A 15,931-nucleotide genomic window follows, 5' to 3' on the forward strand; every position below is an offset into this window, starting at 1 on the left:
CAGCAGATAGGGAAGGTACCACCATGCAGCCGAGAGTGGGAGACAGAAACGACTTGCTCGAATTGGCTATAAAATAAATTTAACGATCAGCAAAAGCATGAAAAACGAGCATTCGTCAGCGACAGTATGGATGGAAAGTAGGAGCGCAGCGATTACTTCCCTTCCCTTCTTTCGTAGTGAGATTGGCTTTCGTTGGTGAGATTTCTCACCTTTTCCAGTTAGCTGGCCAAATAGTTTGGGGTGTTGAAAGCGCCATAACAAATTTCTTCGAAGTTAAAAATAAAATCACTCCCTATTTTTTCCTTATTTTGCCCCCGCTTCAAAAGTAGACACAAAATCACAATGTACAGGTTATGCTTATAAGATCCTGAACAGGAACAGGTGCGCCTTGAAAAGGAGTCTACAAAGGTTACATTACATAATAAAAATAACGGTACGATCAAGATAAGCTTACCTCTTCTATTCATCTCGCACGATGCGTGCAAAGGACGCACGTCGTCCATAGATCAACACAACCACGCACTTCAAATCGGATAAAGGACATCAAATAAATAATAAAAACAATTCCTGAAAGTGGGCATAAATATAAGAGCCCTCCCTGTCCGCATCCCGTTTGCGCAACATTAGCGAGCTGATGGATGGGCATAAGAAAAGCTGTTTGTCTCCAGCTTTCATTCCTTGCAAAGGTAGGAAAGGAATAAAGTCCTGGAGTGAGTTGCCCTCGCTCACGAAATTCATTGGTCAATTGTTGTAGAAAGTTTCCCTTTTATTTGTAGCGTTTTATTATGTACCACAGATTTAGCAGCATAACTAATCCAAAGAGTTTTGGTAAACAAAAAAACTCAAGACAAATCCAAACATTTTATCACAAAGCTATCAAACATCAAATAAAAGTGTCATTTTATTCGAACAATAGCCACGACGAATTATTCCTGACAGTCCCAAAATTGTGTGCAAAAAAGCAGGTTCAATTCCTGTGTTGAGGTGTTGTAAGAAGAGCCCCTATTACGAGAGGGGAGCAAACCAGAAGCCAAGCTCTTCATTCAAAGAAAAGAAAAAGGTTGAGCTAACACGAAGGCTTACCAGATTTATGAGGCTTTCCTTTTCCGGTAACGGGTACCAATTTCTCATGCCTCGGTAGAAGTGCCCCTTGCTTAACTCCCTTCAAAACCCGGAATAATCGGAATACGGCAGTGTTTGTTGGCTTTTTCTTTTCGAATTTTTACTACATTTAGACACGCTCCCGAGTTTGGCAGGTTAGCGTGTAAAATCATGCAATGGTTTTAAATTATGAAAGGCATTTCTTTGGCTTTGTGTAACAGTGGCAAGAGCACGATGCTGATGATGATGTCCATGCCATTCTTTAAGCAAAAATATTTACCTTACGCGCTACAAGCTCCCACGGGAAAAGTGTGAAAAATAGCACACCGTCCCCTCATTTAGGCCTACTGTTTGACCCATTTTTGGGGAAAACCCTGTATCGGAAAGCTTCGGGAAAGCAATTCGTTGAATATGTTTTCGTCTTCTGAAGGGTTTCTGCTTATCCGATACGCTCGTCATCCACCATCATCTCCTTTTATTTTGAGGTTAATGAAAGCGAGACCAATTTTATGGTTTTTATTTCCTTCCGCGTACCAAAAAAAGGGAACCGCCTCCTTCCGATCACATAGAAACACTACTCTACTCGTGTTATTGCACCCACTAATGGTCAATGGTCGCCTGAGCGATTGTTAGTTGTATGGTATGGTTGATTTAGTTCCTTACCGGGCTCTCTTGAGCAGTAGTACAAATAGAATTCTCGATTAGTTTTTCAAAACCTCTTTTATTAGTGTATAAAGAAAAGGTAACTCTTCACCAAGCGTTGAGTTTTTGCAACCTAAAAATTAACTAAAATAACACAAATAAATTTATCAGTAAATCGACCATCAATATATTTTACCTCTACCTCTGCGCCATTATGAGGTATTATCCTTTCTTGACAGCACCCTTCACAAAGTCGTCCCAATGTAATCAACTTCCAAAAATCCATCTACTCATCAGATCATTTTTACGACCGAAAACGACCGACCAGTTTCCGTCGCCAACGTGCCCCACCCTATGCGCCCCCATCTTTTGCAGTCCTACCAACTTTTGGGCCTTCTGGCAGTTCCACTTTAATACCAGCGTTTGAAGGAAAAAAATCGATTTTCTACCCTTTTTTTCCTACCGACCAGCACCGCACCTTACGGAGAGTGCGGATTGCTTCACGGAAACGGAATCGAAGCAGCACCCAGGTACGGGACACGGTCAGCCCGGTTGTGCTCATATTTTATGCTCGTGATGCAACCGGGTCCATGCCGCCGGAAGGAAGCGAGAAACAACGAGCCAATCAAAAAATGGCCAATAGAAGCGTAACGAACGAATGGACCGGGCGGGTCATCTTTGCCAGTCGCCGTCGTTGGCATTGTAGGACGACGCTCCTGACGTGACCTATTGCCCGTGACCGGTGGTCGTAGCAAATTTGGATCGTCTTTTTGGGTGAGCTTTCGAACTCGATGGGTTAAGCATTGGCGAAAATGGAAAAGATGTTCCAAAACAACACAAATTGTAATAGAAACGATGAACGATAAAATCCATGAAATGAATGATTTCTTGAAAATTGTTGAATTATATTTTACATAATTTAGCAAAAATATTGCAAAAAAGGCAAAATAAGCTAATGAATGGCAAGAAAACTCCGCAGACTATTTATTAAACCAATCGTAATGATTACAATCAATCAGCCTTAAAGCGATTCATTTTCCATCTAGGACCTTCCACGCGTAAACAGAGTTAAGAATTTTCTGCATGACAAACCGCCGCCCTTTTTGCTGTGATGGACATGAACAAGAAAGAGATTTTACCGATTCTCATCGAGCGAACGAAACTGAGCACCGTTAAATTCCCATTTCCCACGTACGTGGAAAAGGGAAATTCATTTTAACATGAATATCCTTCCAAATCCAGCTGCATTTGAGAGGAAGTATTGTGACAGCTATTACTCTCCAACTGTGCGGAGAGTTGCCTTTCTTTGTGCGTTGTCGCGATGCAAAGAGAGTGAGTTACCTTTGTTTACCATCTCTCGGAGACCGGTACGCACGACACAAGTACACACTGTGGCGCTCTATTCGCTCTTCACTGGGCTGGACACAATCTAGGTTTTCCAATTTTCCCACAAGGATAACGGGGACATTCACTCGCATTCTCTCAGTGAATGTGTGTGAGTGTGTGTTCGTTTTGCTCTCGGGAAATTCGTCCTCACGGTGCCGTTGAGGAATTTGTCTTTTATCGGTGCAAACGGCCAAAGGATTTCAGTGATGGCTTAACCATCGACCGTACTGGACCGCAGTTTTCTTTGATGCGACATTTTTCTTGCACTCGCGTTCTCGATTCATTTTGCGCGCAGCAGCTAAAAGACGACGGAGTTCGTATTGTTGTGTGATTGTGACAAATATTTACAAATAAATCTAACGAATGTGCAAAATAAGAAATAATGATTGCTTGTTCAAACAACGCTCAACCATCGTGTCTGTATGGGGCAAAAATGTGATGAATTGTGGTTTTCCAAATTGAAATGTGTCGTTATACTATTGAATATGTGTATAGAGGCTTGATGAAAATGTAAATGATAAATCTTACATGTGGCAGCGTCAACAGTGAAATAGTTTTGAAAAGATAAATGTGGTCGCTTGTTTCAGTTAGTTTCGTATGATTTGCTTGCAATTTTCCAGCAACGGTACGAACGCTTTTTAAAGCCTTTCGTTTTGCAATTATTGTGCCCAAAAGGTGTATTAAAGTGATTTTGTGAATATCGCGAATAAAATACTAAGTGCAATCAAACGAATAAAATGGAACGGGTTTGAAGTGTGACAAACCTAGCTGTATCTCACTAGTTCCTAAAATTGCGTTGAATGACGGCACACACACAAACACACACACGAAAAAAACGATCATTTCTTGCCAGTGATAAATAAGACGTAAAGTACGCTAATAAACCAGCATGAGCAAACGAAACCATCCACTCTTGGGGCGCCATATCAGCTCGTCATGGGCTCAACAGCATCATGCCAGCCGCATGGTGGCGATACGTTCTTTAACCTCATCATCGCGTTGTAATCGATAAGCGAATCCTTATTGCCATTACAAAACCGTCCGTCCGTCGCGAAGACTATCGTCATACACACATACACACCCTTGACGGGTGGAAAATAAAAGAAGAAGAAAAAAACTTCCCTTAAAATAAACAAACATCATCAACACAACACCCAGCATACGAGAGCGTGTTGGTGAAGCGATATCGACCCTCCTGCTGCTGCAGCTGCTTCCGCAGCCTGGTGGTTGAGGTCCTTCTTGTCATTCACCACCAGCACCGTTGCCGTGTGCGCGTTAATGCCGTTTGCCGCCCGCTTTGCTGCTACGCTTCCGCTTGCTTCTTTTTGTTTGCCGCAACCGCCTAGCTTTACGCCAGATCGAACAAATCGCTCGCCTGTATCGACCTCGTTATCGGTCCCATCTACGCCGTCACCGTCAGCAACCGGTTGTCGTAATCGCGCCCTTCGCACACGACGATTGATGCAATGGACCTAGCCACGATACTGCTACTGCTGGAAACGCCTCCTCCGAAAGGCGGCTACCATAACTTCCTGATCGAGCATCTGAGCGGTGGCACCGGGACGACGTCCTCGGCCGGTGCCTCACCCGCGCACAAACGCCTTTCGCCAACGCCCGGTAACGGTACGCTCGCGGCATCTTCCGCCCGCAGCACACCGATCGCCGGTCGGAAACTGGGCCACCATCAGCATCTGCTGGTGCGGGCCAAAAACTACTATTGCTCCAATCCGATGCTCAGCAACAGTAACAATCTCTACTGCAATCTCGACATGGAGTCCCTGGAGGAAATGCTCAAAAAGGTAGGAACGCAGTTGGGGGGAAATTTTAGGGGCGCGTATGTGCAGTGAACGGGATTGCTTCGAACGAGTTAAAGGGAGGGACAAAAAGTGATCACAAATTGTAGGTTCCTTCGCAACTGATGCAATTTTGTTGCAGTGTGATACGTGAGCAGTGGCGAAATGTGCCAGTCGGGTAGTGATCAATGGTGTGCGACGTCTAAAATCAGTGCAGTTCAAATGGTCTTTAATTTGGATAAAATATGGTGTTTATTTAGCATTGCAGTGAAAATGTCTTCGGTTAATCAAAATCAGGAATTGTAGAACACAAATACAATCGAGCAGTGCTAGGGAAACATTATTAAAGCATATGAATTTGCGGACGAGCAGCGTCCTAGTGGTGCCTAAGCTGTACATTATAAGCCCTAACCAAATTATCCTTCCACCTAATCATCGTATCCATTGAACAGTTCTACTGTCGCGTGAACCGTCTTTGGAAAGTGGTGATTATAGTGGCTTCTACTGCTTATTTAGTTAGTATAGAAGTTTATAACCTATCGAAAACCGAACCGCAAGATTTTGGCGCTTGAATTAATTTGGAAATTTATCTTGACTGTAAGGCAGTCAATCTTCTCCATTTCTTAAAGTTTTCCATAGTCATAAAGCATTCTGCTTTCCAACTTAGTATATAAACCTTTTAGGGAAATTTTTTCAATTTCATCACATGAGGATATGAGGATCGATGCAAAGCGTTTGCCCTAACCTTTTAGTTAGGTGCATTGTTTCAAATTGCAATTAAAACAGAGTAGGCAATGTCATGCAAAACTTTTGCCATGAAATCACACTTCATGCGTTATGAATTTCTTGAAAAATATTCGTCAAAACTCAAAACAACTCGATTGGTCTTTTTCTGTGTTCTTCCATATTTGTGGGTTAACTGAATCACTGAATCAAAACCAGTTTTTCTAATTTATTTAACAAAAGCTCATATCCGGAGATACAGAGTCCAATCATTGGGATAGTTATTTTGTTGATGAGTTGATTACTATGCAAAGCTTGTGATGCAACCCATACGAGATAGATTCCATTAGAAATGCATACTAGCTGCAGCTGTGCCATGAAACACAGGAATGGAGGAGTAGGTCAATTTTTAAACCAACATGCTCAACCGCAACCGTTACAGTTGATTCGGTGGGAGGAGATTATTACTATTATTACTGCAGTAAGTCGTTACGAGTGTTGTTTTGTCTGCTTACCCATTCCTTGGGGTGTACGTGTGGATGAACTCTTGGATTCGGAATCGATTTTCAAACTCACACACCCATTACAAACTCCCTTTCGGTTCTGTTGGTTGCATAATAAAGGCCTTGGCAATAGCTTACGCTATCGTACAACTTTTTATTGCAGTCAAAGCGACCATGATAGTGGGAGCTATGCACGATTTTCGTCCTGTTAGATATCCCAGTAATGTTTGTCTAGATGGTGCTGTGCAAACATGCACAAACACACATACAAAAGCCTCCTTTCCCATCATCAGTCACACAGTAAACATTCATTAACAGGCCGAAGGGCAGGAGTGAAAAACAATAGGAAGGAGAGATGGTGCGAAGGTCCATTTCAGTGAAACTTCCGTTTAGGCCTGCAGGTCAGTTAAGTTTTCCAACAGGACGAACAAACATTGAACATGCAACAGGAATGCATTCGTTCAACAGACAACCGTAGCGTTGAATGAATTGTTAACCAACAGAAACGGTCGAGTATAAAAACCAACGGTGGAAAAAGACTTTCGAAAAAAATAAAATTCGAAAAAAAACGATAAACAAAGCTACAGTCTGTTTTAAAGCGGAAATTCACGCAGGTGCAAACCGTCATGAAGGATTTAGCGATAGTTAGCGTAACAAAGCCGGAACGTGAGGGAAACTGTATGGCCAAGGGTGAAATAGCCACTTTTTCAAATAGTGTACAATTTCTTTCGCATGTGTACATGTGTGTTTCATTTTATTTAACTTGTTTTTATTTTTCGAACAAACAATCCGATGTCGGAAACACCACGCTGGCGATAAACCAAGCATGATCGTGTTGATATGGTAGCAGATTGTGCAGCGCGTTGCATTCAACGCTCCTTTACGGGGAACCGATAGCATGTACAACAAAAACGATAAAAGAGAGAGAGAGAGAGAGAGAGAGAGAGAGAGAGAGAGAGAGAGGGAATACCCGTCTTTTACTTTTTGTCACTTATTGCAACATTTTCGTTGCAGCTGTATTAAAGGGGTTGGATGAAAAAAAGCGAAACAAAATTAAAAAAGTGACCCTTTGGGCAGCAGGAACACACATTGTAACCAATAGCGGTGACCGGGATGGAATATTAAAAAACAAGAACTCGTAAATAATAAATTTTAATCACAAACGAAAATGTTTAAAATTATCGTCCGTGCACTCGTATGATTGCGCTGGAGCAGGCTCTATTGGGAGCTGCTTTAAAGCTTTAATTGTATGCACTGTACTCGTTTACTATGTGTGATAATTGTAACGTCTGCTTGCTATACAAATCAAATGAAATATTTCCGGTGAACGGTGGTTTTGAGTATTTTTGTAATTTTTTTAAAATATTTTGTGAGGGACGACTTGACTGTATTGCTTAAAGCTAATTTACAGGCTAGTTACAATTCGCATCGATCTGGAGACATTCTATGTTTCCAATTAAAGTGTAAAACAAAACACAGTTCCAAGTACTTATATTTTATAAAAATCCTAAAGTACTGGGCGTCTCCATCCTTACTTTTTCTTCGTAACCGTAAACCACCAGGCGTCTCCATCGTTCTCAAATGATCGTTCAAATTTTGTCTATTCTCCTTTGTTTGTTGCGTACGATATCACTTTTTTCTGGAACTTCATCCAATACTGTGAGTGTTTCGTGTAGTCCCGCTTGATGTATCAGGTGCATCCGTTTCCTCTTTCCGACCCAACGAAACAAACAACGAAACAAAAAGCTACCTGCTTTCAACGCGTGATGCATCAATCGTTGCATCGCACAGAGTGTTCATTGTGCAGTGAACCAGTGGAAAATTGTTGGATTTATTTCCACTTTCGAATTTTGTTCCTTTCTTTATTTTGCTTTCCATCCATGGCGTACCGTTCTGAATAATAACAACAAGGAATCCAGAACAGTACGTAAGATTTATTCTTCCGGTGAACGAAAATGTTTGTTCGGTGCCTGTTTCGAGCCTGGCACTTTCTTCTTAAATTTGAATTATTTTGTTCTTTCAATGCATTTTTAAATCAGAAGTATCGATGAAGCTCTTTATCCAAACGGAAAAGATACTTTAAAAATAAAGCAGATATAATTCCAGGCTGAAATGCTACAATTTTAAGCTTTTGCGGAAAGAATTTTTGTTTTCAGGTGAGTGGATCAGATAGAGCTTATATGCCTAATGTCTTGGAGGGTTTTTTTACTGGATGTATTATTGTATATGTATTGGAAGTAAAGTTGCTGTTTTCAAGTTAATTAAGTTTGGAACAAAGGTGTTAATAATAACAAAAGGATTAATAATTCGGTCCTTTATCATCGTCTCTGATTAGGTAATTTAATTTATGTATTAAAATGGTTTGTAAATGGTTTCCTAAGTGACCGTCATATAAATTTTAATTTATTATATCTTCTTCAGCAAAGTTCTATCAATTTCTTTAAAAAAAAAAAAACCCTCAGTAAAACGTGCTGTGCAGTTTTAAAATCCAAGTTTTCCTTTTCACAGCTATAAAAATCGGAACACTACCTAAACGGAATGAAATCAATACATGTGAGTTGATGGGAAATTGTATCGTCTTTTCATCGGAAGAATTGCGCAAGTGATACACGTGCAGCGTAGAAACTTCCTCGCGAAAGCGTTTCGTTTGAAAACCATCGGTACCAAACTTTTACCAAACGGTTGCGAAGCAATAGAAGCAGTCTTTCAATTTCTAAGGCCTCTTGCCTCGTACCACCATGTCTAGTAGCTTCTTGCTAGTTGCATAAGTTTTTTTTGTTGTTGCCTACCGTTCTGTGCGCTATTGGCTCTTTCTCCAGAGGTGGAAGAAGTTGCTCGAGAACCACTTGAAAGTATCATTTCTCGTATTATTGCTATCGATTTAGCGAATTCCGAGACGGTGCTTCGTGCATTTGAACCCAGGGAACCGGGTTCCAGTTTCGAAGTCGGTGACTCTACTTGAACGCGCTTGACATGACGGCCAGAGGAAAATAAAAAACAGCTCGTCAGATTTGTGATTCACCCATCCCTGTTTTGGTTTTTTTTTCTCTATTCATTTTGACCATTTTTAGTTCTCTAGCTGACAGTCTATTATTTCCCTTTCGTGATTTCGGCTTTTTTTGTGGCATGCGATTGGTATGTGCTAAAAACTGAACGAAATATAGAGAGACAAACTGAAGCACCACCATACGGTACCGTTAGTTTTATCGATGGTTTCGGCGAGAAGATGGAATCTTCCATCGGTGGGGCGAATGATACGAGCAGTGAACATGCGATGATTGAATAATAAATTTTAGTAACTCAAGTTATAGGTGCAGTGGTTCTGTACCGGAAAGCAAACGAAAGAAAAGTTTTATGCGAACCGGCGCTATTTGCGTCTGCGACTGTTGGGTTCAGAATACTTTCCAATAAGGTGCCCGTGTGATGGATGTACGCTGAAGCTGACGCAAACGATGACGTTCAACGGCGCACTGGTGACGGTAGAGATCGTTGGATTTTTTTTTTTTTTTTTTTTTTTTGTAGGAAATCAAACAACGACGCGATAGCGTGTTCTAGTTGTTGGAGAAAGTTTTCACCTTGGATGGTGGTCTATAAGGTTGGAAAAATTGGAATAATTGAACCCATCTTGGCTAACATATAGTGACAAAGAATATGCAACTGAAAATACGCTATGTAGACCGAAAAGAATAGTTTAGTGTAATATTTTTTAAGAAATATTTTTTTTATTTATTTATTTATAATTAATAATGACGGTCCAGTGCCGTATTGTCAACACCGCTTGTGTTGAAAAAAAAAAAACAAAATTACAATCATATTGATAAGGCATTTCCTCCCTATTATTTGCCTTATCCCGGGCATACTCGGTTGTGGATGGTTGTGGCGATGGTGTTGATGATGCTGATGATGATGATGATGATGATGATGATGATGTATTCGTGGATGATGGTCCGGTTCTATTGCGGTGGCTATTGTAATGATGGTGGTTGGTTGCATCCGAATTCCGGCTATTGTGGTGTTGTGGCTGATCTATTGTTGATCATTTTGTTATGGTCTGGACTGTAACGAACAGATAAACATCGTTAAGACAGCACGAACATTTATTTGTCTGCGTACAGTGTTCTCCAGTGCATTCCAGCAATGACATTCCAAGCTCAATCTAGTCAACGTCCAATCAAAGGATGATCGACAAGCTCTATCCCGCAGCAGCGAAAGCGACTTCACTACTCCCGAGACTGAGCCCGCCAAACACCCCGAACCCGACGCCAACGCTGTCAAACTCAATGTGCCAAAACTGGACTGGAGTGGAGAACACTGCACTTTCAACAACGCCTGCCTCCCTTTTACGGCAGTGTTGGAATCGCCCTCGAGTGCTGCTGCCCAGTCATCGGATTACCCGTGGCACTACAAAAAATACACTTAAAACATAGACAACAAAACATTTAACAAAAAAGGAATGGGGAAATACGAATATGGATTGGAAGGATACTTGGGATGTGGAGTCATAGGACAAGACCGTTGTCTCTGGCTTTTAAGAAATATTGTAAGACGTATTTTTAACCATGTAAGGACAAATTTTGTTGTTAAATCGTTCAATTGAAACATTGTTATTTAACGATTCGTGTGGCACGCAAAAATAACAATACCTCCTCAAAACAATAGAAAACAAAACAAACCAATTTTTGTGTTCTCTTATTAAATACTCCAACAAGGAAGTACGAAAAACTAGGCCCTCACTATTACATTTCAAAGATATCGAATGTCAAACCGTGGAAGAAATAAAAGATCCTACTGCCGGTTGATAAGTCATCAACATCTCTTGGCCATCTTACTCGTACAGGGTGTTAAATATATTCGAATACACTTTTGAAACGGGCTCAAATAGTGTAAACATAAGATATTATTTCTTGAAGCCGTGTAGGAGCACAAACCCCCCCCCCCCCCCTTCGCCTCCCCATTGTATTTTATCACAAGCATGAGACGTTTCTCAAACGAAACAACGCACTTGTTCCATCGGCATTTCGTTCCAGATCTTGGAAATAACGTTCTAAAATTGGTCGACTGTGTTCCCTTTATACTCCCTTTGCTTGGCAAGCATGTGTGATCAAGGGGCTTGAGATAAGGGGAACCATGTCATATTATCTAGAAACTTCGTTCTCCCAATTCACGAATTCTCCCGATACCACGCTTGAACGATATTCGCCGTGTGGGCCGGAGCGCTGTCTTGTTGGAAAATGTAAGAATCCTTCCCGAAAATGTAAGGATCCTGAAGTGCCAGAGCCACAACTTTCTCCAGAACCTCGGTTTTGTAGTACGCGGCGTTAATTTTGACGTTTTTCTCAATAAAAACTAATGGGAGTTTGCCACGCCTGGATATGGCCATCATCACCGACGCGGCATTCTGAAACCATAGGATGTTTATTTGGAACGCTGGCCAAAGTCCCCCCCCTCCCCCTCAGTCAATCATTCTGAACATTGTGCGGCTGTTCCAAAACGAAGAGATTTTCATCGAAGATTTTCAACTCCTGACCTGCGTGCCGCGACAGTATCAATTTGCATCTGTCCAGCCTCTTCTTCTTTGCAGTCTCCTTTACTCCATGTACTTTACATTTCTTGTACGGCATGTACCCTAGGTCCTTCGCCATAATAGTGTGAGTCGTTCCGATTGATACATTTAGGTCAGCAGCGGTCTACCGGATCGAGCGGGTTCGACGGATTCGCTCCCCACTACCTTGATAAATGCTGGCGTCCTCGCAGAACGCAGCCGCCCGATTCTTGTACGGTCATTGTTTGAGCCTGTCTCCTAGTATCGACGAATGGTAGTATACTGTATAAAATTCTGCTTCACTCCGTGAGATTTCAATCGACAGAATATATCGCCGGGCTGTCCGCCTCCTACAAATAATTTTTCTATAAGATCGCGGTACTCTTTCATCGTGCACAGTGTTTGCCAACTAAATGACAGTTAGTCGACACCACATGCAACAGTTAGATCGATGATTCAATGAAGAATCGGTGAAAAAAGTTGTATTCGAACTTATTGAACACCCTGTAGTTGGTTCCTCCAGATTCATAGGCAAAGGTTTTTCGACCATAGGAAACCATGTTTAAGGAGATTGATCTTTCAGCACGCTCGGGTTGCCTTGAATGTGTTTTCATTCTAGCTATGTTCATTCTCATTTTACATCCATTTCTCAATCACCTTCATCACCGTCACCATAATCATCAGCAGCATCGTCATCATCACCGTCATGATCGGCGGTGCGCGTAGCTTCTAAAAATAGTGATGCCATCGTACCACTCTTTATAGGATTCAGAAAACGGTCGCGTCTAGGGTGGACCAAGGCACGTCCTTTCCGTACATCAGTCAACCATCCCGTAATCAGTCACTGGTGAATGGAACGTAAATTAACCGACCTTCGTCTTCAGTAGTCTTCAATGGTTGCGTTGCGATGGGCTGCTGCATCTTTGACACCAACTTTCCTGTGCTATTTTCTCTTCTGCTGAACAAAGTACGGTAAAGAAAAGTAGAAACAAAAAAAAAACCCATTGGGTAAAATCAATTACGCTATATACGGGCACTTCATTGAATAGAAACTAAACACGCTTCATGTTGGTTACAATCACGCTTGTCACGTTGATTCTACGAAATGCACCGACATCGGTCAAATAATCGTAGCCCAAGCAGTGTTCACTGATAGTATGTCACTGTTTTTGTTGTTGTTTTAACCATTCAACCAAATCAAACGAAAACGACACGGTATACGGTTGACGATGCCGTTGAAGATTGATGCTAACATTTCCAGTAGAACGATTCTTTGTTCGTTTGTTACGTTGGTGCGAAGGTAGTGAAAAAAAGGAGTCTGATAAACGATCTCACCGGCCATCAAAACAAACTTAAAAGAATATTTCGTGTACTGTTTTGCCTTCGAGACGTAAAGTAAGTGTTCAAAACTGCACTCAAGTCCAGAATATATTTTACATCTTAAAAAAAAAACTTGAGTCTCAATTTATTGTGTCACCCGTACAAAGAGTATGAAGACCTAAACGCACAAACCCCGTCCAATATTCGATTTATTTTCTTCGTGTGTTGCAACCGTCGGAAAACTTTATTGAATGTCATCTGCTGACAAATGAGCTGGCTGATGGTTTATGCTAATCGGAAACTCTTTGCTCAGCTTCCACCATAAAGGTAAGGTGGCTAACACTTGCTAAAACTATCCTTATCCTGGAGTCCTCCCCCCCCCCCCCTTTTTTTTCCTTGAGTTTTAAAGGTAGAGGAAAAAAACACATTATGTGTTTTTGCCCCAAAACGCTGATGCTGAGGCGTTTGAGCATCACTGCTTTTGCAACACCTGATCTGCGTTGCTATCGGATGAAACTTTTTCGTCCACCGGCCCTATTTGAAATGTTCTACCGTGGTAGAAAAACTAAAGAACCCATCTGCTTCAAACGCTATCTAGTGGTAAAATGTCTTGTGAAGCTTGCTAGGTGACTGCAAATAACTACAGAGAGAGTGAAAAAAACCCTCTAATCCAGAACTACCGCTACCACGGCAGACGGTAGAGCGCGTGATGATGGATGCAACTCCATCGTGGATGATTCACTTCGAGTGGTGAATACACTTTTCTTGTGAAGGTGAAAAAATATCCCTGAATGCACGAAAGGTAGGCAAACCGTGCTGCAAACGATTTGGAAATTCGATTAAGTAAAAGTGCTTGAGCGGATGCTTCTTTCAGCTGCTTTACATTCTAATCGGTTTCATGTGTCGTCGTTTCGAAGGGTTATGGTCGTGACGAAGATGATACTGTGCTTGATATTTTCAGTCCATTTGTGTGCGTGTGTGTGTGTGAGAGAGAACCAAAACACACATTGGTTCTCTCTACCTCTTTAGGCATCCTTGAAATCCATCTTTCATTCGGTAAAGATCGATCGCACAACGTAAAGTTCGGTTCCCAACCAACGGCAACCATTTTCGATTCCGCTTTGAGCATCGTCAAAGAAAGGCACATGAAAATGATGAAACCGAAAATGATCTATTTGGGCTACTCGATTATGGTAATGAGACGAACGAAAGCGCACGGACAGATGGCATATACAAGCAAAAAAGCAAGAGTACCAGTGGTAGAAGTGTCATCAGAGTGAAGCTACCTTTTATTTCGATCGAATTGCTTAATGCAGGGGAAACCTATTAGATTGATATCGTTGTTTTCCTTCATTGCAATGACTTTTCTGTTTTTTTTTACGTGGTAGCGTTGGTGCACTTTAGTTTTGTGAATAAGTGGAATTAAAGTTTTCAATTAGAGACTTAATTTTCGTATTTTTGTTTCAATTTCAAAGTAAATAAGCGAAACACACGATGTTCCCGCATACAATGTATCATTACGGTTATCCTAAAATTGGGGTTTTCTGCTCATTTTCTTTCCTCAGTGGTCTGTTGCTGTTGCTTTTGTGAGCGATAAAAAAAATCACAGATTGTGATAACAATTTACATTTTAATGTTTTAAGCACACACTCACACTATTTCACCAGACTTTAAAACCTTTCCTATGCTAAACTTGCCATCGAAGCTTTCAAATGAAAACTACACTTTGCGTGATGTCGCCAGACGGTTGCTTAGCATTTCAAGCAAATTTCCAAATGAAAGCACTAATACTGCTGTTGGAATTAGAATAATTATTTTCGAACATAAATTTGAATTGCATAAAACAAAGCGTTAGGAAACTAAGATTAGGTTATAAACTACTCGACGTTAGAAACTGCTCGAGCTACACGAATTATGAACCGCATGAAATATTATATACAAAAAAGGACAAACGAATATACAGTTGCAAACCGACCAGCGATAAAGGTGTACACTTTCCTATTCAAACTTCCTCCAAATATCACAGCCAGCCCCTTTTCGTGAATATATTTCACATTTTGGTCCTTCGAACCGGATCGTGATATACGGAGAAGACATAAGTTTCATTCTGCATCAAGAGTGGAATTCGGTATTCGTCGTCAAGTGTGCAAGTCATTCCGTGACAATTCCCGCCATCGCATATCGCCCCGCATCAAGGGCAACGGTCGGTTACACGCCATCATTTTGAATTTCGCGCCATCGCTTTGTTCGTTATTTTCGTGTGATATCGCAGTATTTTCTTTGTGCAATGGATAAGAAAATTAAAGCAGTGCAACTGAAAAAGAGGATCGCCCTGGAGAACATAAAATCGCTGGAACGGTTCCAGGCGAAATATTCGAGTGATGATGCCAAGCAGATTCCGGAGGTGTTAGAAGATCTGGCGAAACTTAAGGAAGAGTTTTTCACCGCAGTTTCGAAACTGGAAGAGCTTGAAGATAAAGACGAAGCGGTCGAAGCCAGCATAATGGAACGGATCGACATTGAAGAACGCTGTCGCAAGCTAAAATCATTTCTACGGGAAAGACAGCCAAAGGAAGAAGGTTCGCTCAACGATACAACGGGCTTGGCTTCCTCAACGCTTGCATTCGGTCGACCCCACGCGCCAAATTTACGTTTGCCCAAAATCGAACTTCCAACATTTGACGGAGATCACACAAAATGGCTTTCTTTCCGAGATCGCTTCATCGCAATGATCGACGCTTCAGCCGAGCTTCCATCTATCGCGAAGCTACAATACTTACTGTCATCGTTGAAGGGGGACGCGGCGGTACCCTTCGAGCATACACCTTTAACGGCGGACAACTATTCGGTTACCTGGGCGGCGCTTCTTAAACGGTACGACAATTCTCGTCTTTTGATTCGCGAATACTATCGCAAATTGC

General features: G+C 41.5%; 1 protein-coding gene across 7 annotated transcripts in view; it reads left to right on the forward strand.

Moving 5' to 3' along the window:
- LOC126556653 (uncharacterized protein CG43867) overlaps positions 1-15,931 on the forward strand; it is a 135,088-nt gene that overhangs the window by 36,043 nt on the left and 83,114 nt on the right. Inside the window, exon 1 of one of the 7 annotated variants that reach the window (XM_050212053.1) lies at positions 4,388-4,928. The exons of the other annotated variants lie outside the window; for them this stretch is intronic. Within the exon in view, the coding sequence (XP_050068010.1) occupies positions 4,596-4,928 (333 nt within the window). The 5' untranslated portion in view covers positions 4,388-4,595. Of the gene's footprint in view, positions 1-4,387; positions 4,929-15,931 lie in introns of those variants that run through there. 7 annotated transcript variants of the gene reach the window in all.

The sequence above is a fragment of the Anopheles maculipalpis genome, chromosome 2RL (genome assembly GCF_943734695.1).
Source record: "Anopheles maculipalpis chromosome 2RL, idAnoMacuDA_375_x, whole genome shotgun sequence".
In the NCBI taxonomy this organism is placed as follows: Eukaryota; Metazoa; Arthropoda; class Insecta; order Diptera; family Culicidae; genus Anopheles; species Anopheles maculipalpis.